This window comes from Castor canadensis, chromosome 7 (assembly GCF_047511655.1).
Source record: "Castor canadensis chromosome 7, mCasCan1.hap1v2, whole genome shotgun sequence".
In the NCBI taxonomy this organism is placed as follows: Eukaryota; Metazoa; Chordata; class Mammalia; order Rodentia; family Castoridae; genus Castor; species Castor canadensis.
This window is the reverse complement of record NC_133392.1, coordinates 35,628,674-35,656,123: the sequence shown is the minus strand read 5'-3', so window position 1 is coordinate 35,656,123 and position 27,450 is coordinate 35,628,674. Positions and strand designations below refer to the sequence as shown.

Sequence of the window (27,450 nt, the reverse complement as noted above, 5' to 3'; positions counted from 1 at the left end):
CAAAAAGTCCTCCTGTTAATAAATGTGTAGTATCTGGGAAACTGTTCAGAAGATGCCTAAATTTGTACATCTTTCATAGAAAGAATTCAAGCATGGCATGGGAATGTAGTAGCATTTATTAAAAGTGAGGGAAAGTTAGCATAGAGAAAGCAGTGATGGCCCTATCAGGTGGGGTAGAAGCACATGAAGAATCTGGGTGGTCTCTATGGGATGGACAAGGGTAACTGACAAGTTTGATGTACTCTGCACATACACTTAAGCTAGCACTGAGATATTTAATTACATGCATTAGGTGTGATCAATATTCATGTTTGAAGCAAAAGGCTTTTTTCACCTGAAAGATGAATGGGAGCAGGGTGGAATTACCTCAGGGCTTCCTATCTTACAGCTATAGGAAATTTACAACTGAAAAGGGCTCTGTGACTGGTAGGATTTTACAATTTCCACTAGGAAAATTTACATGGCACCTGAGAGTCCCAATGACTTGTCCCCCCCCCCCCCCCCCCCCCCCCCCCCCGCTCCACCCCTACCCCTGCCTATTTTCTGGCCTGCCTCACTCCTAGGTGGAAGCAGGCTGAATTGAAAGAAAGATGCGGGTGACTGTGTTTACAGTTGAGATTCACAGAATCAAAATGGATCTTCTGGGTGTTAAAACCTCAGCTTCCAAGGACAAATTATTTAGAACACAGCTCATCCAAGAAAACTTAAAAGGACAAGAAGCTCTGTGTTTGTGTCATGCTAGTGACATTCATTGTCTCTAAAATCTGTCTCTTGGTAATTGTTTCATAGGATTTCTTGCTTAGGTGCTTACAAGGAAAATTACTGTCAATAGAATTGCTATTATATTTTAATCACAGTATTTTTTCCTTTCTTTTTATTATTTTGTTGGGGATGCTTTGTGGCATTTAGAAAAGTTCTTAAATGTATCAAATATATCATACTTATATTCACCCCTCCATCATTCTCCTTTATTGCCCTACCACCCCTATTCCTATAACAGTTTCATCAGGTCTCATTTTCCCATTTACATACATGTTTGCACAGTATTCGCACATCTTCACTGTCCTATACCCTTTCCCCACATCCTTGTCCTTCCCACTAGTATCAACCCCCCTCCCAAGACAGGACCTGTTCAGCCCTCCTGTTCTCTGATTTTGTAAAAGAAAAAAAAGGAAGAAAAATAGAGCAGATTAACCAATTCAGGTTATAATATATTCACATGGAAATGTCACAAAGAAACTCTGTGTATAGCTACCTTAAACAAACACAAATATCATCTTTCCTTATTCACAATATTTTAAGTTGCAGAGTAAAGTGAAAGGATTCACAAATTTAAATAAGATAAACAAAAACAAGGATTTGTAGGATGAAAATAGCCAATGAAAACAAAATGTAAATGGAGTCATGGTTTAACCTGGGAAGGACCGGGAGAAAGAATTTCGGTGCACCTAGCCAACTCTATCCTATGTTCTCTCATAGGCAGGTCCAGAAACCTGAAGGTGCATGGGATGACCCCAGGGTATGGAGCAGAATGAAGACTTTGGTCAGGAAACATTACTGTCCAGTCTCAATTGGGCAACCTGTGCCTTAGCTACAACTCTTTTCATGAGTGCACACGCACATATCTGAAGAATTGGTGGTTGGTTTCTTCTCTTTTATTGGAGATTCCTACCACAATCAAGTTCTCTCCATATCTAGTATACACTGTGACTGCAGATACACACACAGTGCTTGATATTTAGATTTTTTATTTAGTTTTAAGATGATCATGAATTTATATTTGCTTAAAAATTCAAAGTAGAATATTAGTTCCTAGGATACACAAAAACACAGGAGAAGTGTCTACTGAGTGAATGAAAGTAACTACCTCCTGTAGCTGGTTTCCAAGATCCCAAAAGCACCTCCTAGTGAGCTTTAATGTCAGTGTCCTATGACTGCTGAGTACTGGGTAGGGACCTTCCTGATTCCACAGCCCTGAGTGGGAACAAAAACACGTGGAAAGTTGGAGTCAGAAACTACATGTCTTGATTAAAATTTCAATAATTCTAGGGATATCGCTGCAGCTTTTGCAAGCTATTTAACTTCTCTTGTACAGTGTCATTATCATCACCATTAAAATTTTTCATTGTGAAAGAGTAATAGTACAAACATGTTTCTGTTACAAATGAAAGAGGCATGGAAAAGCAGAGATTCAGCTCAAACGCCAGCACAGGGTTTATTATTTGGGAAGAAGCCCTGAGGAGGCGGTCCCCAGCAAGAGAGCTGGAGCCCAAAGTAGCTTACAGACTCAGAGTAGGTTTAGGAGAGCAGTCTGGAGAGGAAACCCTGCTGGGTGGGAGAAAGTCTTCTGGAGTATAGGCAGCCACCACTAGGGGAAGCTAGGGGAGATAAGTGGTTATCAGGTAAATAAGTTGCTCAACTCCTGACCCCTTGGCAAGGTGGCAGCTTGTCATTTCCTTGAAACTACATGTGGTCCTTCCAGTGGAGGGTAGAGTGAAAATAAGCTGCCCATCAGGGTGGAGGGTCCAATCCTAACATGGCTTCTTTTTGTTCACCCTAATACTTTCCTGCTGTGTTCTGTAAGAATCCACTTAGGCTGAGTCCTTTTTGTTACAGAGTTTAATCAATAACCACCACAGTTACAAATGTTACTCTCCTAACTTGTTTTCTATATGCTTCAGGAACTCTGCTAGACCTGACAAGAAGTCCTGTTATGGGCAAAGGGTTGGTTTTCTTACCCAAGCAAGTTCTGTCTTTGCCAGGTGTCCTGGTTCTGAAGTTGAAGACCAAAGACAGCTATTGTTTCACTGAACTTTTGACCTTCTTGTCTCTAAGGCTCCTTACCTGATCTATCCCATTTCAAGTGAGCTGACTGCATAGACTGTGAACCTGAAACCTGTCTAATCCAGGCAAGGGGCAGCATCTCATTAGAGACAATACCTGAGCATACTTCCCGCCAAGTGCACTTGTTTGCTGGACACTTTGTCTGTGGCAAACCCTTCTGCAGAAGGAAATTTTGCCTTGCCTGGTGACTTCTGAGTTGTGTCATCTCTCAAATGACACCCCAACATTCTGAATTCACTTATAACAGTTCCCAGGCCAGTGTAGTCCTGCTAAGGTTTAAAGATCTTTTTATCTTTTGGTTACTTTGAGTGAAAGAAGAACGCCTTCCCACAGGCTTAGCACTTTTCCTTGTGTTTGGCCCCAGTTGTAGGAGAATATTAATCTCTATGATGCGGGGTCCCAAATTCCTTCATTTACATCTGCTCACAGTAGATCAGAAGTGGAAGAGTCTACTACACCAACTACCATTTTGAAATCCAGATCCCTTCTTCCATGGGCCATCTGAATACAGGATTCTAGATTTATGCTCTGAAATATTTTGCTTTATTTCCTTTTCTGTTGAATTAGAACACATTTCAAACTGTTTATTTGCAGAATTACTATTAAGAACTTGAATGAAACCAGACATAGTGATACAGACCACCATGGTAGGAGGATCATGAGTTCCAGGCTGGCCTGAAACTCATAGTGAGACCCTGTCTCAAAAGCAAAATCAAACAAAAACAAAAAAAACAACAACATCAAAAAAATTGAGTGACAAGCTAGACTACATACTCATATAACATTTGATTCATCACTTACTCTGTGAAATTCCGTCTGACGGGAAGCCACTTCTGTGATGGTCTTTGGACTAAGATTCCTCCTCCCATGATACCAGTTCATGGTTTTTATTTGTCTGTAGACCACAACACTTTTTATAGACATAATACACTGCCCCCTCTGTAGCTGAAGAGGGTGGATTGCTGTTTAACAGAATCATTAAATGAATTGAGAAAAGAAGGATATGCCTCATTAAAACAGTTTTTATTTTACAGTGATTATTTTCTTCAAGGCATATTAATTATTTCAGTCTAACATCTTTTTCTCAACTAAAACAATGTACAGGCTAACTAAAGTCAATGTTCAGTAGGTGTTCTGTTTTGCTAATGCACAAACATCATTCAAGCTATCTTAACTGACCTCCTCAGACTGAAGTACATTGAACTTTTGTGCTGTTGAGAGTGGCAAATACACAGGGAACAGTGACCACAGGGATTTGTGGCGACTCCTGCCTCTCCCCCACACCCTCTCCCAGCATTAACAGCCAGACAGGTATGAGGTCAGTCATTTGGGGTCCTGGTTTGCATTTCCCACCATCACCACTAGGAGGAGGTGCTGCAGGAGAAGGGCACAAGTCAAGAGCAGTTTAGCTCGTGGCTCTGCAGCCATCAGGGGCACAGAATGGTGGGTGGGCATATGGGCTGTGGTGGCAGTTTAGAAGTTGCAGCTTTTGTCCTTAGCAAAGTAGAACAGTGAGAAAGCCAGCGAGGTGGCATTAGCATGAAGCAGAGGATTGAAGCCTGGGGCAGAAGAGCACCAGCAGGTGTGGCCAGACAGGGAGTGTGGACAGAGCCTGTGGCTGGAGCTTTTATCAGGATGCTCACACTTGTCTTTGCAGACTTGGAGCACAGGTATTTCCTGAAGGGGAGCACCTGTGAGTGCAGCAAATTATTTAAAACTTCTATGGAATGTGCAGAAATTGATATTGTGTTGTCAATACACATTTTCAAATGGATCAGCTGGTCTATTTCTGAAAGAGAAATATCAAAAATATCTCCAGGTTCCAACACTGAGAGAAATGGTTCATAATTGGCTTTTGTATACTGATTTAGGCTTTTGTCAGCCTAAAACAAGCATGTGATCTTTGAGTTGACAGGAAAAGCCAACCAGTGTGTTCATGTGTGCTTTCGAATGGAGGAGTTGTACAGGAAGTATAACAGAAATGGAAAAAGGTGGTCCTGGCCCAGGTGGCTTGGGCTTTCATTAGAGTACACAGCTGAAGGTGGTGCTCTGCCCAGAGAGGCCAACCAGAGAACAGTGGCTCTACAGCACCCAGGCAAGTGTTCCCAGTCACAGGGTAAACATGCCTTCCAGGGATAATCAGGAAAATATAGACCCCTCAACATCCTCAGCTCTGTCAGCCATCCAGCTTCCAGTTACAGTGTACATGCTTGATGTTCACACTGGTTCTCCTGCTGGGTTTGGTACCTGGGTTCAGTGCAGCAAAGTTAATTTTTTACTTCTGGACTGGCACTATGGGATGCTAGCCAAGGGGATTCAGCTTCCCTCAGGGCATTTTAACATGATGATTAAGAAAAGTTACAAAGGATTCATTCGGATCAGAATCTTCATTACTTATTTATCCTTGAGTAATTTTCAGTCTTCTGGATCCTTCCTCCCCACTATGACACCTTCAGAAATTTTCTGAGAGAGGACTTGTAGGCAGCCTTCTGTCCCAGGGAGCCTTTCAAGAAACTGGTGGTAGGCAAGCTCAGAAATATAATCTTGCTGCCTAGTAAACAGATTTAGCTTTTGGAGGCACAACTCTGCCATCAGCAGAAAGTTTCACCTGAATGGAAAAGCAGTGGATGCGAGTGACTCTTCCACCTGTAACCAGGACTACAACAGGAAACAACTTTTGGTGTACAGCCAGTTTCCATGTTGGCTAGTTGAGTCTGCTTACTAATTTAACTGACACTTTTCTACATACTAATGATGAACAGACTGAGAAAAATCAAGAAAGCAAACCCATTCAAAATAACAATGAAAAATAACATTCCTAGAAATAAATTTAGTGAAAGACATATACAACAAAAAGTATAAGTTACTTAAGAAATTAATGGATGAAGACTTCAGAAGATGGAAGACCTCCCATGCTCACAGATCAGCAGAATGAAAATGGCTATACTACTGAAAGCAATCTATATGTTCCTTACAATCCCCACCAAAACTCCAATGAATTACTTCAGAGATAAAAATAATCAATCCTAAATTTCACATGGAAGCACAAAAGATCTCAAATAGCTGAAGCAATCATGAACAAAGACAGCAACACTGGAGGTACCACAATACCTGACATCAAGCTATGCTACAGAGCTATATTAATAAAACCAGCATGGTACTGGCACAAAAACAGACATGAAGACCAGTGGAACAAAATACAAGACCCAAACACCAAGCCATGCAGCTACAGCCATGCATTTATCACAAAGGAGCCCAAAACATACGTAGGAGAAAAGGCAGCCTCTTCAACAAATGTTACTGGGAAAACTGGCTATCCATCTATAGAAGATTAAGACTAGATCCCAGTCTCTCACCCTGTACTAATATCAATTCTAAGAGGATCAAAGATCTAAATGTAAGATCTGAAGCTGTGAAACTACTAAAGGAAATAGGAAAACATTGGAACATATAGGCAGAGGCAATGACTTTATGAATAGATTCTAATACTTCAGCAATTAAGAGAAAAGAATGACAAATGGGACTGCATCAAACTAAAAATCAAACATCCTCAAGTTGATAATACCTCTAACACACTGATAGACAACATCATGAATGGAGAAAAAAACAAAATCTGGGGGCTGAACTCACAAACATGGCAAAGAATTCTCTGCTTAACATTTTTCCAATATCACCAGGAGAGTCAAGGCAAAAGTAGTAAGACACAAAATGAAAATGAAGATACACAGATTTGGGAGAGATAAAGCTGTGTTTATTTGCAGATGACAGGATTGTCTACTCAGAAAAATGCAATAAAATCAACAAGTACACTTAAGTATAGCAAAGTTGGAAGGCATAAGGATAATATATACAAACCTATCTCTTTTTCACATGCCAGCAATCAACAAGAGGAATATGAAATTTAAAACAAAAAATCACAAATATTGGTCCCACAAATTACTAAGATTAAGAACATCAAACTTGTATGATATCTGAATGAAGAAGCCATACAACTGTGGTGAAAGAAATCATAAAACTAAATAAATGAACAGATGGTTCATGTTCACATAGATAGAAAGACTGGATGCTGTTGAGATATGATTGCTCCCCAATTGTTCTATCAATTCATTACAACACCAACAAAATCCCACCAATCTAAATTGCAGAAACTGAAAAGCTGTTTAAAATTTATAGGGACATAGAAAAGACCAAGAAGAGTCAAAATAGTATTGCAGAAGACAAAGTTGGGGAGGTCTAACAGTATCTGACTTCCAGATGACTATAAACAGCAGTAGCTAAGACAATGTGACAGTGGAATAAGAACAGACAACAAACATATCAATGAAAAAAATAGAGAGCACAGGAACATAACTGCAGATATACAGCAAAGACAATATGATGGAGGGGGTAGAAAAATATTTGTAGAAATAGTGTCTGATGTTTTACCAAATTTCCTGGAAAACGCTGATCCATAGATTCAATGACTGCTCCTAGTAAAACTATAGTAAATGTATCCATTCCTAGGTGTATCTCACTCAAAGCGTGGAATGATGAAGAAAGACTTAAAAAACAACAGATGAAAACACCTTTTCATTTACAAGGGGACAACAGTAAGATCAACCCAATCAGAACAAGGGAAGCATGACTGTGAGGTGGCACAAAGAGAAAAAAGAAAACCATTATCAATAATTCCATGTGCAGTAAATACATTAAAACATAAAGAAAAAATACATTCCCAGAGAAAAAAGACTGAAAAATTTGCTGCTTGGATATTACATAGTATTGAAAAATACTAAAAGAAAATAAACAGACATCTAAACAACCAAGGACAAGAATGAAAAACAGGTCATGCTAAGGGGAGATAACTAATGGGAGTGAAAGGGAAAAAGAAGGAAATAATGAAGGTGAATATAGTTGATGTCCTTTCTATACAAGGATGAATACAGAATGTTTTAAACCCATTTAAATAGCCATAAGAAGGGAAATGCTATCCAAAGAATAAAAGTTTAGGGGATTAATCAATTTGGGATATAAAACATATATACCTAGAAATGTCACAATGAAAATCCCTGTACAGATATCTTAAACAAATGAAAATGTCTTTTTCCAAAAATGGAGGACAAGAAGGTAAAACACATCCTGTCTGGGGGTTGTTACCAGTGGGACAGGGAGGATATAAGGAAAGGGTGAAGAAAGGTGAATACGGTAGAAATATTTTTTACTCATGTATGAAAATGGAAAAATGAGACATGTTGAAACTATTCTAACATGGGAGAAGGGAATAATGGAGAATGATGGAGGGAGTGAATTTAACTAAGATATATTGTAAGCACTTTTTAGATGTTCCAATGTGCCCTCAGTTAAAGAATAATATGATAATGAAAATAAAATAAATTAAAAAGTTACAATTCTATGCAAAAAAGTACTAAAAGAAGACATTGAGTGACAAGAAATAGTTCATTCTCAAATTTTAAAACACAGGGTTGATTTATCAAAAGCTGTCTATTCCAAAGTTTCTTCTGCACCTTTTCATTGATTTCCAAAGCAAATACTGGGATACATCAAAAATAGCCCTTGAAGGTCTATTTCAATTTTTATATTTAGCTTTGTGAGTTAAGAATAAATTATTACATTTTTGTTTAAGACTGTACAGTTGAAGATAATAAAATGAAATCAAAGTTACATTTAAATTTTATTCAAACTTCACAAAGCTACATAAATGTACAATAAATTAATTTTTCCCAAGTCAATGTAACAAATAAGCACATTATGTGGGAAATTTGGATTTGGACACAAAGATCATGAGAGTACAAAACCATGTGAAATAAGAAATTCTAGAGACAAGTCCAAAATATATACACTATGAAGGAGATGGACTTCAAGAAGAGATATGGAGGAAGCAACTAATGTCTGGGCCCAAGGTGGAAAGAACAGAAAGTGGACAGAGATCCATCTCTGACAAGTTGAGCAGGGATAGTTGGAGGTAGTTTGGATATGCTGGGCTGGAGGGTGGGGAGGGGCTGTGGTGCAGCCTCTTCTTCACATCACGCCACACCCCTCTTAGGAGCCCTTTGTGATGAAGAGGTCACAGCTCTGTGACACAGGTCTGGAACCTACTGCCTACTCCCAAGGGGAGCTCCCTGAGCTCCGTTGCCTGAGAGCAACAGTGCGATTCAGATGATGGAGAATTTTTTCTTTCCTCTGAATAGTGTTAGCAACACATGGCTGAGCCCCAGCTCTGCCACCTGGGCAATGGATATGATCCTTGCCTTTGTGTGTGGACTCGGACTTTACTTACTATTAATGCCTTTCCTGCAGAATAATCCACCCTCACCAAAGGCTGGGAAAGAGAAGTACCCGAGGAAGGTAAGAAACCCACAAACAATGTTTTTCTCTGTTCTTTTGTACTCTATTCACTTTTCCTAATCAAGTATGGGACACTATGACCCAAGCCTTGTATGCATATATGAATAAAAAAAAAAAAGTATGGGACACTGTCAGAGGGAAAATCTCAGAAACAGAGCATCCTTCTCCTAGGCACTGGCAAGACAAGGCAGGGCAAGAGTGGGCACTCAGTTTTCCCTATGAGCATCTGTGTGGGATGGGGCAGGTGCCAGGGTAAAGTCAATTACCATGACTCAGGGGTCACTGACTGGATTCCTGACTGGTAAAGATGTCTGGGAAAGCACTGGTTCATCAGTCCTCTTCTCATGGCAAGGGCCTAGGGTCACACCTTTCCTTTGTGTTCAGCTAATCCTGAGGGTTGTTCTGAATCACTGAGAGCCTCCCATGAGAGGAGGGAATGGCCTCTGACCTCGGGGATCAACCCCAACTGGCAGCTGAGAAGCACCTGCAGGACCCAGAGCAGCAAGTAACTGAGGGCATCAGTGATGGATCTCATGGAGAAATCCCATTTGTGCTTTCCAAGGAAGACAGAACACATTTTTACACACATTAAAAAGGAGTAAAAGGAAAGGAAAGGACATGGAACTCCCATAGGTAAATGTAGAATACCATGTTATTCAGGAACATGGAATATTTGCAGTTTGTACAGAAAGAGGAGAGGGAGAATGTGGCCTGAGCCCTTTTATTTCTTTCAGTGTCAGATGAAGTAGAGCCAGAAAAAGAGCAAGAAAAGTGGTACTTTAAAAAGTATGTTCTGTGTTCTTCCCCTGAGAGACTTGATCTCACTTGTCCCTGAGCAACCAGACAGGTCAGGGCTCTGTCAGTTGCAGAGCCGAGAGAGGGAGGTTCATGGAAAGGAAATCAGAACCCAGGACAATTTTCAGGTTCTGTGAATGGCAAAGCTGCGATGGGCCATGGGACAATTGTGACCCAGTAGAGGGTGGGATGGGGGCTGTGGAATGATACTGCCTTGATTTGAAGGTAGAACTTCCAGGTCCCCCTGTGGCCAAACTCTTTCACTTCCAAAAAGTCCCATTCCTGTTTGACATAACACATTCTTTGTCCCTGAGGGGGAGGTTATAAAGGCAATGGTGGTTGGTGGAATTGGAGGACCTTGAAAATGGTAAAATGCAGTCCCCCGTGTGCCTTGCTATCACTGGTGGTACTCTGCGGCCTTGAACCCTGATGCTTGGGATCCAGAATGTAATATCATGTTCTCTAAAGGACATTCCACTGATCCTCCTGGAATATCCCAAGTTCCTCTTTTTACCATAACCAATCTCCATTTTCAGTAACTAGAGGTTTCCTTAGAAAACTAGAGGAGACTAAGAACCTGGCTCTACCTTTGCAAAGGTAAGTAATTTGCCACTTCTTTGTGCCCTTCTTCCTATTGGAACCTACATGGTGTGACTGGAGTGACCTAGGGGCAGATTCAAGGTTGCAGTGAGATGTGACTACAGTTCTGGGGTATGGGAGATAAAGGGCTCTCTGACGTGAATGTGTTGGGCAGTGGAGGGGTCTGGAGCTGCAGGGGTCCACCCCTGCTCAGCCTAGCTGCAGCTTTTACCTCCTGTCTCCTGTAGCAACCTAGGGAAGCTACATAAGAAAAAGGGTCATCATCATCTATTAGATGAAGATGCTACAAGTGAGGTGTTGAAACCAGGGCCTGCTAGAGTGCACTGGCCACATAGGCAGAGTGTGGAAAATCCTTCTGTAAGCACCTTGTCAACATTGGCATCCCTGGGTCCTCAGACTTGATGGCCCCTGCCTCCTACTTCACCCCTATCAATACAGTATCAAGAAGATCAGTCTGACTTGAAAAGAATCATAATGGGGACTGATCCCCAGAGCTGCATCCTAGGTATCTCCTACCTGACATCTCTTGTCAGGAACATCTCAGGCCTTGACCACAGCAACCATCTTGTTTCATGCCTCTTCTGGTGGTGGGCAACCTCCCAAGCCTTATTTTTCCCCTCATGTGCACATGCAAAACACCACCAAAAATTTCTTTCCCAGCAACAAGCTGAAGGCTCCATGGGAGATGTCACATCCCAGCAGTGTGACACTGGGGAACTCTGCTTCATGAAACACAGTGTCCAAAACCTTTGGGAAATACTTATCACTAAAAGAATTAAAATGAAACTGGGGCAGGAAAAAGAAAAAAATCAATCATTTTTCAAACTCCTAAGTCCAGACCACTCCCTGCATTCTCTAGACAACATAGTGAAATCACAGGTCAGCAAGCAAGACACAACACTAAACCCACTCCAGAACACAAAAGGGAAACAAAAAAGGCTTTTCAGTTCTCAGCAGTTCTCATGGCTCAAGAATGTGGCTGATCCTTTCCAGGAGGAATGCAGCCAGCTTTTCTGGAGCCTGCCCTCTCTGCACAGCAAGTACCTGGTGGTTACTGTCTCTAGCTCTGGCCTACTTCAACTTCTGGCTGTAGCACCTCCACAGCTACCCCAGGAAGAGTCCCAACCCCAACTTTGGACACAACCCTTGTCACCATCAGTGGCCAAGGTGCACTCCCAGGACAAGTTCCAATGTTCTTTCCCAAACCAACCACCTTCTTCTCCATGTCATAATAGGTCCTGTACAATAATTTGCCCTATATCCCAGCATCAGGCACAATCATTCATCTCAAATGAACACCAGAATCTTGAATGGCCCTTGCAGAAGCAATTGAAATGCAAGAAGGTTTTAGTTTCTAAGTTCAAAATATCTCAGGGAGCCATTAGCCAATCCACACTCCACATTCCCCAGGGCAGCCAGGACACTCATACCATTAAATCAGCCTCCTTCCTTCCTGAGAATTCTCAGAGCCCTGAGGTCCACAAGCATAAAGAGAAACAGAGTCTAAATGAACAGCATCACTGCCCTCCCAGAAGATTGCCAGCATCCCAGGAATTGATGCAGCCTGAGGGCAAGTTTCCAGGAAAGACTCAGTGCCAGGCAAAGGAAAAACACAGGCCCTCCCAGCCCAACAAGCCCTATGCTCTTACTTATGATAGCAGCAATGGTGTGCAGAAGGTAGAGTCCTCATACTCTGAAAGACCCTCTAGGAAGGGACTAGTAATGTTCAAACTAGTTGACCCAAGCAAGAGTCTACAGCAAGACCAGAGAAGGGACCCAGAAGATCTACCCTGGAGTTCAGGAACTCCATCACTGAAGGGCCTGATGGAAGATGTAGAAAGCTACTTGAGGCCCAGGAAGTGTAACTCAGGACCCCACTTTGCTACAAGCTCAGACAAGGAACGTCTGGCAAAAGTCATGGAAGATCACCTGGGTAGGAAGTTGGAGCTAATCAAAAAGGGCATGATCCCCATGTGTGTGCAGAGATCCTGGCTTGCCGCCAACAATGACTTACCAAAATCCAACACTCAAACAAAACCCATGAATCAGGGCTCTTGTAAGGGTCAGCAATCCAAGGTAAACACCTCCCAGGAGCTTTCCTTTCTTGATCCAAAGAGTCACCTGCTGTTAGAAGCACATATTGTGAGGTATTGGGTGAGACACAAATGGGATCCTCATATGCAGGCCTTTGAACCAAAGCATGTCAACTTAAGTGAGATCCCAGTCTCACCCCTACCACAGCCTGCCATTCCTTCCTCAGCTGACTATACTGCAAATGGTGCCAATTTCCTGGAGGAACTTCCTCACAAAGGTCTAAAAGAGAAGGCGACAAGAAAAATGTCAGTTGCTCCCCTGCAGAGTCTGTTTACTGCCCACTCAACTTCACAGCTTCAGAGGGCACAGACAATAAACCAATTTGGTGGCATATGGCAGAGTCCCATCCATCTGGACAGAAGGAAAGCATGCCCTTTCAGTCCAGCATCTCCAATGTCTCGAGCCAAACCCAGCATATCAGGACTGTCATGGAGTCCAGGAGAGGCAACTTCATGCTATGGCAGAGCCCAGCAATGGTCAGGCATGATTCACTGGAGAAAAGAGAACATATGGCCTCAGTAGAGCCCTGTCTGAATGTAACATCACTGAAGATCAAAATAGAGTCCCAGCTTTTAATGGCTAAGGAGAAAAGGGAGACAGTGCAGGTGAAGAAGAAGATGCCACCTGCATGGGAATTGTCCACAGGAACCAGCATGATTGCAAACTCTGAAAATGTCAATCTGAAGAGTTCAGAGTCTCTGGGGACCAGTAAAAGCCCCTCCCCCTATAGGATTTCTATTTCGCAGGACCCAGCAGATTCAGGCCTAAAACCACAGGTAGTTACGGAAGTTGAATTCAAAGTAGGGCCTGAGTCACAAAACCAGCTTCGGGACCCAACCACTGGCACACTTCAAGCCTGCCAGACTAACATGCTCCCCACCACAGACAGCCTTCCAGCTCAGGCTTCTTTGTCTAGCTACCAGAGAATGTCCAACAGCAAGATGGCAAATTTCAATGGCCCATGTAACTTCTTAATGAGGGGAGGGCATAGCCAGGCCCAGAAGAACCCCGGTGTCACCAGAGTGAAGGTTCCAGGAAGGAATTACATGAATATGTTTGGTAATCCCGATGAGAGTGAGAACTGTGGAAGTTCCATACCAGGGCAGCAGGAAGAAAGGCTTGCAGGGGTGAGGCCTGTAAGTGCCCCTGTAACTGTCAGGAAAATAGGCACTGTTGGGAACAAGTCATTCCCATGCCCTCCAAAAAAGGGACAGGCTCCTCCAGAAAGTCACATGAAGACAAAGATGAAGCACTTTCTTAACCTCCATACAACAGGCAAAGGGCAGGAAGATGCCCTCCCAAAGGTAAAGCACCCATCAACCATTAACCAGAGCCAAGGGTCAGTCACAAGCAGACACTTCAAGGACAGTGGAGCAGCTGAAGCCCAGGCACTCACGTCAGTTGTTGGACAAATCCTGGTGGCCAAGCTGGGGCTTCAGCATGGAAATGGCCCATCAGAGATTCACTGTCATGAAGATGAAGCCCAAGCCCTGCTCGGCAAACATCACTTCCCCCGGGCCCATCTAACCAAGAGCCAAGTCAAGTGCTGAGACAAATGTGTTTTGGTCAGCAAGACAGTCACAAAGGCCAGTCACCCTACCAAGAGCAGGTGGACCAGAGACAGGGACAGAAATCAATTCGTGCTGCCCAGGGAGTCTGGCCCCAGCCAGTCTCTCAGCATAGGCCAGGTGTGACTGGCACATTAGGCTACCTTCGCCATTACCCAATATCTCATCTTCAAAAAAGTATACTGTCTGGTAAACGAGATCATATTTCTCACAAATTTCCTGATGAGAAAAGCTTTGTTTTCTCACATAAGCAAGTTGTCTATGTGGTAATGGCTTCTTACCATGAAAATGCATTATTTCCTATAAAGATGTTTTATCACATCAGAGGAATGAGCTTCTGTCTGCATTGTGCTGGGTATAGGGAAGGATCAGTATCTCAGATGCTTCCTCAAAGTGGCTAGAAGAAGGAATGGGACACACAGGGAGAGGATAGTGGCATCAACAACTCACCCTCACTCCAAATTCCCTTACTGCACCTCAAGTGTCCATCCTTCAGTCACCTCAGAAACAAACCATAGAAAGTCTTTAGGATTAGTCAGGATGAGCCGATCCAGAAAGACTCTACCTACAGGTCTAGTGCAACCTGTCTTTCCCTTTAGCTCTACCTTGAACTTGTGCAACTCTGGGTTGGGTGTACAGAGACTCTAGAGGGTCATGTAGATTTATAAATCACAAAAGGGTGAAGGAATGTGTGGTGACCCTGAGTTCAGAGTTGGGAGAATCTTACCCCCTGCATTTCCTGATATAGAATAGAGGCCACCTGCCAAGGAGTCCCTGATGTCTCTGATAGAGAATGGGATGATAATGGACCTTCCCATCCCCTGTTAGCTTAGCCTGGATCTCATGGCAATGTCACCACCACCCTCTCTGTCTTCTCTCTTTATAGCAGTGACCAGGATTGAACTTGCAGCTCTGCCTGTGTTGGGGTGGAAGCCACAGGAAAGCTGCTGGAGGGCACGTGATCCTCCTCCACTGTCACCTGTCTTCCCTTCTGAGTAACCCAGAGTATATAGTAACCATCACATGGTGGGGACAATATAGGCCCAGAAAGAAATATGGAAGAAGAATTGTAATGATTTTAGTCAAGGAATTAGGCAGAGACAGATTGAGGTGTTTGCTGAGGACAGAAAGTCCCTATTCCTTCAGCCTGGATTGATCAGACTGCAGGGACTGAGCCACTCACCCGTCACTACTCAAGACCTCCTGCTTGGTCACCTGACTGCAGGCCTCAAGAAGCCACATTAGCTCTAGTACAGTCTGGAGAGGAAGAACAGCCTTGAAGAAGGGAAAATTAATTTCTTATTAATGGATTTAATAAGCCTGATTGTCATTGAACCTTGAATTCCTGAAAATCACCATGCAGAACATGCACAAACCTCATAAAGAAACCTACACAGGCAGAGCATGGAGTGTCCCCAACAGGATTAGGGGATATCACAGTGCTCCCCACAGAGCTCCCCCCCACACACACACTCAGAGACCACACATATTCATTAGGGTATGTCACAGTGATCTCCCACAGATACCCTAAACACAGTCACTAGAGGTTGGCATGTTGAACTCCCACAGACACCATGCATGGTCACTGGAATATGTCACAATGACCTCCCTCAGAGACCTTACACACAGTCACCAGAGGAAAGCTCAATGTCCTTCCACAGAGACCATGCATAGTCACAAGGATATGGGACACTGATGTGCCACAGAGACCAAACACAGAGTCACTAGGAGAAGGCAGAGTGATCTCACATAGAGAATACACACAGTCACTAGAGATCATGCAAGCAGTCATTAACAGATATCACAGTGACCCCCCACATGGATACAACAAACAACCACTATAGAGCATCACAGTGCCTTCTAAAGAGACCAATCACTAGGGGATGTCACAATGACATGTGACAGAGACCACATGACCAATCCCTAGAGTATGGCACAGTGACCTTCCACAGAGACCAGACATAGGCACTAAGGGATGGCACAATGACCACTGACAGATACCACATGCACAGAGTCATGGAGGAAGGAACAATATACTCCAACAGAGACCATACGTAGTCACTAGGGTATTTCACAGTGAACTCCCAGAGAGACCACACAGGCACTAGGGGATGGCACAATGACTTCCCAACAGAGACCATGCACAGTCACTGGGGTTTTCACAGTGACCTTGAATAGAGGTCTCAAATAGAGACCACACAATGTCACTAGATGATGTCACAGTGACCTACCACAGAGATCACATACAGTTTCCCAAAAGAGACCATACTCACAGTCAGTTGGGGTGTCACAATAACCTCTTACAGAGACCACATACACAGTCCACTAGGCGATGTAACAATGACCTCTCACAGACACCACATACAGTCACTAGGCAATGTAACAGTGGCTTTCCTTGAGGACACAGCACACAATCACCAAGAAGTGTCACAGTACCTCCCACAGAGACCTCACAGTCACTAGAGGATGTCACAAAGACCTCCAACTTAGGCCACATGCACAATTACTAGAGGATGGCACAGTGACCTCCATCAGAGACCACACACAGAGTCAATCGAGGATTTCACAGTGACGTCCCATATAGGTCACACACAGGCACTAGGGAATGAAACCATGACCTTCCTCAGAGATCACACTCAGTCACTAGGAGAAGGCATAGTGGCCACCACTTAGACCACATGCATAGTCACTAGGAGAAGACACAGGGTCACATTCGCTTAGGGATGACAGGGTGAGATCCCACAGAATCCACAGACACATCACTCTGGGATTTATAGTAACCTCCCACAGAGAACACAATAAGGGATGGCACGGTTACCTCCCACAAAGACCATATAGTCACTGGGGTATGTCACAATAACCTCTCACAGAAACTACACCCAGTCCCTAGGGGATATCACAGTGACCTGCCACAGAGCGCACACAGTCACTAGAGGATGGCACAGTGATCTCCCACAGACCACATACATGGTTACTAGGAATGTCACAATGACCTCCTACAGATACCACACAGAGGCACTAGGGGATGGTACAATGACCTCCCACAGAGATGACACAGTCACTAGGGATGTCACAATGATGTCTGACAGAGGTCATACACAGGTACAAGTGGATGACACAATGTCCTCCCACAGAAACCATGCACAATATTTGGGTTATTACAGTGACCTCCCACAGAGACCACACACACAGGGTTACTACAGGCTGACACAATGGTCTCCCACAGAGACCACACACAGTCAATAGGGGATGTCAGAATGACTTCCCTCAGACTCACTAGGGGTTGTCAGTCACAGGGACCTCCCACAGAGACCACATGGAGTCACTGGGGGATGTCACAGTGACTCCTAAAAGAGACCATACGCAGTCACTAGGGGATGGCACAATGACTTCACACAGAGAACACAAGCATAGTCACTGGTGAATGGCATAATGACCTCCCACAGAGACCATGCACAGAGTCACTAGGGTTTGTCACAGTGAGCTTCTATAGAGATCATACACAAAGTCAATGGATTTGTCTCAATGATCTACCACAGAGACCATATACAATCACTAGGGTATATTACAATGACTTCCCACAGAGACCTGACATTTACTCTAAGGATAGTCACAGTCAACATTCACAAACCATAAACACAGTAACTAGAGGATGAAAAGGGACCTCCAACAGAGACCATACATAGTCACTGGGGTATGTCACAATGACCTCTCAAAGACCACACAGTCACTAGGGTATGTCAGAGGGACCACACACAGTCACTAAGTGAGAGCTCAGTGACCTCCCACAGAGACCACAGTCAGTCACCAGGTGATATCACACTAAACTGCTGCAGAGACCACATACATAGTCACTAGAGGATGGCACAGTGACCTCCCATAGATAACACACAGAGACAATAGGGGATGGCAAAATGTCCTTCCACAGAAACAATACAAAACCACTGGGTATATCACAGTGACTTCTCAGAGACCACACGCACAGTTACTGCTGAATGGCAAAGTAATCTCCCACAGGAACCACACAGAGCCACCAGGGGATGTCACAGTGACTTCCCAAAGAGATCACACACAGAGTCTTAGGGAATGACATAATGTCCTCTCACACAGACCATACACAGTCACTAGAAGATGTTACAGTGACCTCCCACAGAGACCATACACAGTAACTATGAGATGACACAGTGACTTCCCATAGAGAACATACACAGGACATCAGAGTGTCCTCCCACAGAGACTAGGCATAGGCAATAGTGAATGGCACAGTGACATCCCACACAGACCACACACATAGTCACTTGGTTCCCAGCACAGTGTCCTCCCACAGAGACTACACACACACATACACACCACAGTAATTGGAAGATGTCACAGTGTCCTCCCCCAGGGATCACACACACAGTCCCTAGGGTATATCCCAGTGATCTCCCCCAGAGATCACACAGTCATGAGGGATATCACAGTGACCTTACACAGAGATCACACCCAGAGTAACTAGGGCATGTCACAGTGAATTCCCACAGAGACCACATACAAAGTCACAAGATTTGTCACAGTGACCTCCCAAAGAGACCACACATGTTCACTGAGGAATGTCAGAGATAACTCTTAGAGACCATAAACACAATAAACAGAGGATGCACAGTGACCTCCTACAGAGACCATATATAGTCACTGGCGTATGTCACAATGACCTCTTACAGACATCACACACAATAACTAGGATGTCACAGTGACCTCCTACACAGACCAAAGGCAGTCACTAGGGAGTGGCAGAGTGAGCTCCCACAGAGACTACAGACTGTCACTGGTTGATGCCACAGGGGAAGGTACAGAGGGACCAGGTATGGTGGCTCACGCCTGTAATGGTAACTACTCAGGAGGAAGAGATCACGAGGATTGCTGATTGAAGTCAGCCTGGACAAATAGTTCAGGAGACCCTATCTCTAAAAAACCCAACACAAAAAAGAGCCGGTGGAGTGGCTCAAGTTGTAAGAGCATTTGCCTGCCAAGCATGAGGCCCTGAGTATAAACCCCAGTACCGCCAGAAAAAAAAAAAAAAAGAAACCATAAAGGCACAGAGGGCTGGACCCTTGGGGAGTGAGAGCTCCAAGCTGGTGCTGACCCTGGGTGTGCTGACCTTGAGGGGTCCTGACCTTCAAGATGTCAGAGCAGCCCCAACTTCTATTATCCATATTGTGCTAATGTCTTAGTACATTTTTGGGGGAGGGATTTTGGGGTGGCATTGGAGTTTGAACTTAGGGCCCTAGTACTTGCTAGGCAGGCACTGTACTATTTGAGCTATGCCTCCAGCCTTTATGCTTTAGTTACTTTTCAGGTAAGGTTTTGTGTTTTTGCCCAGGGCCAGCCTCAGATCGGGAGTCTCCTACCTACAGCCTCCCGCATAGCTGGAAACACAGGAGTACAACACCACATCCAGCTTGTTGACTGAGATGGGGTCTTGCTAACTTTTTATGCCCAGGTTGGCCTCTAACTGCAATCCCCCGATCTCTGCCTCCTGAGTAACATGGAGTACAGGTGTGAGTTACCACACCTGGCCTCTATGACACATCTTGATGATCTGTTGACAATGGTGGTTGAGAAAAGAGCTGGTTGATCTGGATGTTGGTGCTACTAAGTCAGTGTGGCCTTTCCTTTGAACACCTGGCTGGGAGCCTTGCAGGGTTCAACCCTGGAGTCACCGGTTCATCTGGAATTGCTTGTTAGGGCAATGTGGCTGCCCCAGGCTCCCTGGAATTGCATCTAGATGCAAACTCACCTGACTTGAAATGTCACCCTGGATGCTTGGCTGTGAACTGGTGATGGCTACTGGAAGTGCTCTGCAGACCTCTTGGGATGGGAGAGTCAGGGAGTGATTGTGTGACAGACCTGCTTCTTGTGAGACCACCAGGTGTCCTGGTTAATTCAGATCAACAATGGCAATGGGGAGCACAGGTAGGACAGGGAAGCCAGGATCCCCTAAATGAACTTCACAGAGGTGCACAGGGAGGTGTGGCGGGATGCTCTGTACAGGGCAGGCAGCCCAGGACCCTGGCTGTGAGAAATGGAGCCTTTAATTCTCCTTGCAGATGGAAGGAGACCACTTGCAGGGGAGGATGGGGCACCTTACAGCCCAATAGCCCCCAAGTGGCCAGGGGCCTGAATGCAAGACCCAGAGCAGGAGGCCGTAAGGGTCTGACCCAGGGCTGGGCTGTTCAGAGGTGCTCTGGAGGCTAAGCAGTCACAGCCCGGGTGCAGCAGCACTCCAGGCATCCTGCTGGCAGACAACCAGACTTTGGGTCTTTCGCAGCTGTGCAGCCACGACTGACAGGCAGAAGAGCGGGCATGGGTGAGCTCAGCTCGGAAGAGGTGCCCCGTAGTTTGTAGGTGGGAGAGGAGGGGACGGCAGAAACTAAGATTTCTGCCAGCATGATCTCGCCCCTCTGAAATGATTACTGCAGCTAAAAACACCAGCACACACAGCGGCTTTTTTGCTGTGGGGCAGCACACAGAACCTGCCCCCAGCCCTGCAGGGGTACAGAGTCCCCAGAGTGAGGGCTTCTGCTACAGGTGAGGGCACTAAGGAAGGCTGAGGCAACTCACTCTTAAAGCTAAAGAATAAATAGCATGATTTAGAAAGGAGAGTGTTGCTTAGAAAAAAGCTGATCAATAATTTCCAACTTCTAACCTGAAGACTCTAACACACTTAGCATCCTGCCTGCCTAGAACTTCTGCGTTCCATTTAAGAGCGAATGCAAATTAGAATAGACTCCCCAAGAGTACCACCAGGGAAAACCCACACATGGCCAGCACCTGGGAGCCCCCGTGGCCTGGTGCAGCTCAGCACACCCTGGCTTTGTCCCTAGCTGGCCACCTCCAGGGTGAGCAAACCTCCCCCTGCTGCTCAGCAGGAAGCAGCCCAGCATGAGCTGCACGGACTACACCAGGGAGAAGAGCAGCATGCTCTCACCGGCCAGGAGCAAGGCAGGGCTGGGCCCGGCACTTACGGCTATTCACAGGACCTACACATTCACGGAAGTCCATTTGTCCTCCCTTCAGTCTATGACCAGGATAAATCCGATGCCTGCATCTTGCAAGCTGAAATGAGGAGAAATCCTGTTGTCAGCGCACAAGGAAGCCTGCTTCTGCCTCACAGCAATGATCCTACAATCCCATGCCATCCTGTACTGCAAGCCAAAATGCACACCAGGGAGGGACCTCACAGTGGGCAGCATGGCCAGGGGGCCTGGGCAGCCCCATTCTGCAATTTTCAGGGCTTGCCCTTAGCTAAAGGAGGACAGAAATTGCCGGCGTGCTGTGATTTCTCAGTCTAACATCAGCCACCATTCACAAACCATGCAGGACCATCCTTCCTGGCACACAGAGCATTCGTGTTCCATGACAACAGCACCATCATTTTCCTCTCCTGCATGGCTGGCTGAGTACACCCTCCAAAACAAGTCTTAGGACTCATACATCATGTGAATCCTACCATCTGAGGTCCCCGTGTTCATCCATCCTAAGAAAACAGCTCCTGATGGCATCACTACAACTTTGGGAGAAAACCCCCAAGGCTCCCGAAGGCTCACAAGAGTCTGTGGGGAGCAGGATGCAAGCACTTATTCTCTGCAGCAGTGACATCTGTGACAGAGATGGGATGGCATCTCGCCATTGTGTCATGTTCCCTCGGTCGGTCTCCTGGCTCAGCCTGGCGGCAGGAGCCTGAGTCACAGGGAAGGAGCAGGAGGACTGCTTCCGCTGGGTGATTTCACATTCAAGCCAATTGTGCAATGCCAACAACTGCCACCGCCAGCCAATCCTTAGCAGAAAGGAAGGAGACAGGCCAGCGGAGGCACTGGCTTGACACCGGTTTCCAAGTCTAAGCGAGCTGCTTCTGGGTGTGAGTAGAAGTCAGAATTCTAGGGAGCATTATAAATCATGCAGTCTGTGGATGGCTTTGCATGCTATGACTATAGCAAAGACCCTCTGACTCCCAGGCTTGTTATGACAGTGGTGCTTGGAGCATACCTAGGCGTGCTGCTGACTGTCCACACCAGGCTGGAGAATGAAGGACTCCACATGTACGTGGTGAATAACAGAACAACATTTCTGAGTAATGCACACACATGCAAGCTTCACTCAAAACAGCCTCCTGCTGCTGGCTGCTCAAGCACAACTGCAGACCTGCAGCAGGCCCAGCTGGTTTCACTGGCAGGTCAGTGAAGAAGTGGAGACAGAACAGAGCTCTGCCCTGTTCTGGTCCAGGTACTGTTGTCCCAGGTGCTATGTGGGCGTCTGCCCCTTCTAAGTGACTAAGCAGGGCTTTGCTAAAATTGCAGCTCTTTCTGCTAGCATGAGTGAACCCCAGCTGAGGCCGCATGGTTCAGAGCTGAGCCCTGGGGAAGCAGCATCACTGTGGTTGACTACAGACCACTGACAGGCGCTCTGTTGAGGAAGGGGGCCCCCAAATGCACTCGCTTTGAGAGGTACAAAATTAGAGGTTATTTCATGGAGGTGTATAAAGTCTGTTTGCAATCTTAAGAGCCCTGCAGCTGGGGAAGATAGCCTGGCCAACAGGTCCCCACCTTCCTGCCTCTCTCTGGCTCTGCAGGAATGTGCTGGGGGTGGTCTTGTGGTTCTGAGCCAGGAAGTCATGCTCAACTCCTCCTACAGTGATGGAGAAGAGGGTCCAGAAACACTGGCTGTCATCGCACACACAAGCCTCAGACCAGCGAACCCAGTAGTTTGCTTCCTGTCCCAACCAGGCTGTGAGAAACTTCCCCAAAACACCGACGTACAGGGTTTGCTAAAAACAGCTGCCACAGGGGGTGCACAGAGTGGGAAGGGACAGACACACGCTCTTCCTGATGACACGGAAAGGCATTGCCTTGTGGTGACTCAGCCCTGAGCCACCTCCGATTCCTTTTCTGCAAATGTGGGAATAAATATAGCATCTACCTCTTGGGGCTGTCAAGTTAAATGCAAATCCAGCAAGGGCACAATGGACACAGGTCCACCGTTGCTGTGGCCATGGCTTCGCAGAGTAGCAAAGCTTGGCTCAGTTCCTCTGCCCTTTCTGAAACAGCTTTGATGATGGCAGGACTGACTGCAGCCTCATTCTCCACACTCTCTGTGTCCCCCACTCCCCATGAAATGCTTTCTCTGTTTCACGACGCATGTGGATGTGGTGCCTTGGCTAAGCTTCTGGACCTAGACAGTCCCTTCAGTGGCCCAAACTTACCCTGCTGTTGCTGTAAAAGAGCCTTGGCCTCCATGCCACCCATGGCCCTCGCCTCACTGTGTAAGCCTGAGAGCCGCATCAGACTTGTTGCATGTCTGTCCAAACGTGCAGGCTCACACAAGCCTGGTACAGTCCTGACATGCAAGGAGTTTTGCCCACTCAACACGGCCCATCCTACTCACTGTGCCTCTGAGCAGGGCCTCTGTTCACTGATATTTGAACTGGGGTTTTTGATTTTTGTTTCTGTCTTCTTGGCAGTACTGGGATTTGAACTCAGGAGCCACGTCCCCAGACCTAACAACAGGGATTTTGAAAGTTTTATCATAAATAAGTCTTTATGTCGTAATGGTCATTGGAACACAGGTGTCATAAGTGGCACTTGTCTTCCCTGAGAAAGCAAAGTTACTGACTCAAAAATTTAAAATTTCACATGAAATATGAGGAATTATGAATTTATTTGACTCAAAAAAATGTACACTAGGAAATCAGTTTCTCAATGAAGATAGACGAGGGTGCAGGCTGTATATCCAGGCCACTCACTATGACTGAGTTTAGGGGCACCAGCTGCCCTGGCAGGAAGCCAGCTCCGTGGTCACTCCACTGCCCAGCAGCTCATAGTCAGGTCCCCACAGGAGCTGTGAGGCCAGGAGGCTGTCAGATTCCCCTCACTATGGGAAGGAAGGGATTTTCTTTGTGTTTCCGTGTAGCTGGAGGTCAGACCCTAAGCTAATGCACCACAGGTCTTTTCACTAAGGCCTCATGGAAACCCCAAGAAGATGGGACTTCTCTTAGGTGCAGAAAGGTGAAGTCACACAAACCAGAGCCCAGACAGATGATGATCCTGCCACTCTAGGTCACTAGGCCATCTGCAACTGCCTCCTAGACCTGCCCAGTGTCTCCTCACACTTTACCTGGGAACTCCAAGTCAGAAGGTCAGGGTTCAAGTGATGTCCTTGTCCTGGGTCACAGTGTCTCCTCCCATGCCCCAGCCTGGCTGGGGGCCCCTGGGAAAACTCAGCTTATGTCACTCCAGCAGGAGCACAATGTCCCCTAGCACCTGGGACTGCCATGGCCTGGGAATACTGTTGTGGCCCCCAGCTCAGCAATAGCACCTGAAGAGGGCCATCTGGATCTACTGCCCAGGCCAGCACCACAGCTGAACCGTGGCCTGCAAGCTCACTTTGGCCAAATAGACACAAAGGCCCAGAATTCTCATGAACACTGTTTCAGGAAGGCACAAATTCACTGGCCTTTCTCTGGGGCCACTGTGTTTCCAACTCTGCAGGCCCAGGTCTGACCATGACGCCAACGGGCTGAGGAGGGGACACAACATAGCCAGACAGAGGGCCGGGCCTCGCTCATGGCCAGCCAGTTTTGTGGTCTCTCAAGGTGTCGCCAAGCTGCACTTTGTTACTGGGCCTGGTGGGGGGAAGCAGGAGGACCTTTTTTAACAGGTGGGGAAACTGAGGCACAGAGAAATTAACACTTCAGAGCCAATCAGCAAGAGTGGCGTGCTGTGTCTGGGCCCTTGTAGCCAAAGCCCAGGGCCTAATCTTCAACCTGGGCCTCCTGGGTTCTGGTGCCCCAGTGGGAGATGGAGGGGGGACACACTCAAGATGCTCCCACATGGGAGCACCCAGAGGGAAGAGCCAGAGGGGAGACAGGGTAGGCCTGGGACTATACACCAAAGGCTGCAGGGACAGCTGCATGAGCAGACGTGTGTCTGATTGGGCGTGGGGTGAGTCAGAAACCCCCACGAGGTCAGTGGACTTCGTGTGCCATGCAAGGGACCACCTCTGTTGGTGGGAAATAGCTGTGGTTTCTAAAAGATCTTACAAAAATATGAAATGTCTGGTCTCATTTGAGTAGGGTCGTTTCTTACATTGCTCAGAAACACAGGACTCCATGAATAAAATGCTGGTGCAGCAAGCCTAGGTCTGAAGTACCTAAGATGACCTTAGGGAAGAGGACAGTGGTGAGCCCTGACCCATTCACACCTCCTCTGCAGTCTGTCACAAAGTCACAGAGGGCAGAGTTCTCCGTGGAGCTTCAGACAGAACATGACCACTGGGGTGAACACGGCTGTGAGTGACCCAGGGGACAGCAAAGAGGATCCATCACATGAGGCTTGGGGGAGGATCACCTGTGCCTGCCTAGCAAGCAGGAGGCCCTGAGTTCAAAACCCCAGTGCTGCAAAAAAAAAAAAAACCTACCTGGGGAGGATCACCTGGTCAGACACCTAAGAACTGTCAGAAACAAGATGGAACTTAACCAGCGAATCCAGGAATGTCCCTTCATTACAATTGTGCTCCAACCATGGAAACGTGGGTCAGTGAGACCCTGCTGCACTCAGCCAATTTATACCGTGCAGGGCCCTGCACCATCAAAAAGAATGAGGTAGAGGCCTGACTTGAAGGATGCCCACGAGTCGATTATGAAGGCAAGCTGACTGTGGGAATGGTGTGTCCCACTGCATAGAGGGGAACAGTTTTGACATTATACTACCCTTAGCTCTGGTTGCCTGCAGGGAGGAAGCAGGCACAAAGTGGAACCTCCATGATTAACGCACGCAGAATACGTGGTCTATCATGTTCACACACACATTCTGGCTTTCCATGCACAAGTCAGCAGAAAATTCCAGCAGAAATTCACAGCTAGAAGTAAGGGCACCTGGGGTCAGAGGTCAGGCTGCTCTGAAGCTTTCAGCAGGCCAGGGGCAGGACAGCTCAGGTGGGCAGTAGGGGAGAGTGGAGCAGACCAGCCCACCGCACTTGGTCAACACCATGGTTCCTTTACCTTCAGGGAGCCTGCACTTCCTGCTCTGGCGTGGGCATGTTTTCTTGGAGACCATGTGTTTGAGAAGGCTCCATCCCACTGAGTTAAGAACTCCTTAAAAATAAGAGAAAACCAGCTGGGTGCTGGCAGCTCACGCCTACAATCCTGGCTACACAGGAAGCAGTGATCAGGAGGACCAAGGTTCAAAGCCAGCCCCAGGCAAATAGTTCATGAGACCCTATCTCGAAAAACCCTAACACAAAACAGGGCTGGTGGAGTGGCTCAAGTGGTAGAGCACCTGTCTAGCAGAATGAGGCCCTGAATTCAAAACCCAATGCCACAAGAGAAAGAGAGAGAGAGAGAGAGAGGCCAAGTGTGTTGGGAGACCTCAGGGCATGCTCCCCTGCCAGGTGAGGTGTGCTGGAGACCTTAGGGAGCCTGAAGTCTATGTGCACTGACTTTGTGCGAGTGCAGTTTGTCCAGCACACATTTTCTAAGAAGCCATGAGCCTGCTCTCTCAGACAAGCACTCCAGAGCAGACACAGCCCAAACAGGCATCAAATAACTAGGCCAATCCTAGACAAGCCCAGTGAAGGTAAGAGGCCAGAAGTGGACACTCATGCCCAGGGAAGATGGCTTCCTTCTCCAGGTGGGTGATGATGAAGGGCTTCTGGGAGGTGGCCTAAGAAGGGGGCAGGAGAGGCAGCCTGGGCAGAGGGATAGCAAGTGCAAAGGCCCTGAGGTGGGAGGGTGACCCCAAGGCATGAAAGAAAAAGAGCAAGTGTGGAAAGGGCACCGGGCAAATTTTAAGAGGCTCACTGCTAAATCTGGTGTGTTGGCCCTGACTTTACAGAGACTGAGGTGGACTGTTTGGTGACAAATGGTGTTTTCACTTAGGTCTAAGAGTGATCAGAAGATCTGGTTTCCATCCAAGACTGGGACAAACTTACTCTGCTGAATCCATTTTACAGAGACCAACACAGCTGCCTCTGCTGACGAAATGCCTGGCCTTTCCATTACCACAAGGAATAGCTAGGGCAGCAATGCCACAGGTTACAGGCCTGAGGAGTGGCCAGCCACCTCCAGCTGGGTCTTGGGCTGTGTGAGCTGGACTCTCACATTGATCTTGAAGAACCATTCCTGCAGAGAAGGCCGAGGTGGGTGTCCACCCAAGAGATCTGGATCAGA

The 27,450-nt window shown here is 46.3% G+C and overlaps 1 protein-coding gene across 13 annotated transcripts in view; it reads right to left on the bottom strand.

Moving 5' to 3' along the window:
• Positions 1-27,450, bottom strand: part of LOC141424775 (probable guanine nucleotide exchange factor MCF2L2) — a 139,296-nt gene that overhangs the window by 63,644 nt on the left and 48,202 nt on the right. Inside the window, exon 4 of one of the 13 annotated variants that reach the window (XM_074078713.1) lies at positions 538-27,402. The exons of the other annotated variants lie outside the window; for them this stretch is intronic. Coding sequence (XP_073934814.1) covers positions 27,378-27,402 — 25 coding nt within the window. The 3' untranslated portion in view covers positions 538-27,377. Of the gene's footprint in view, positions 1-537; positions 27,403-27,450 lie in introns of those variants that run through there. 13 annotated transcript variants of the gene reach the window in all.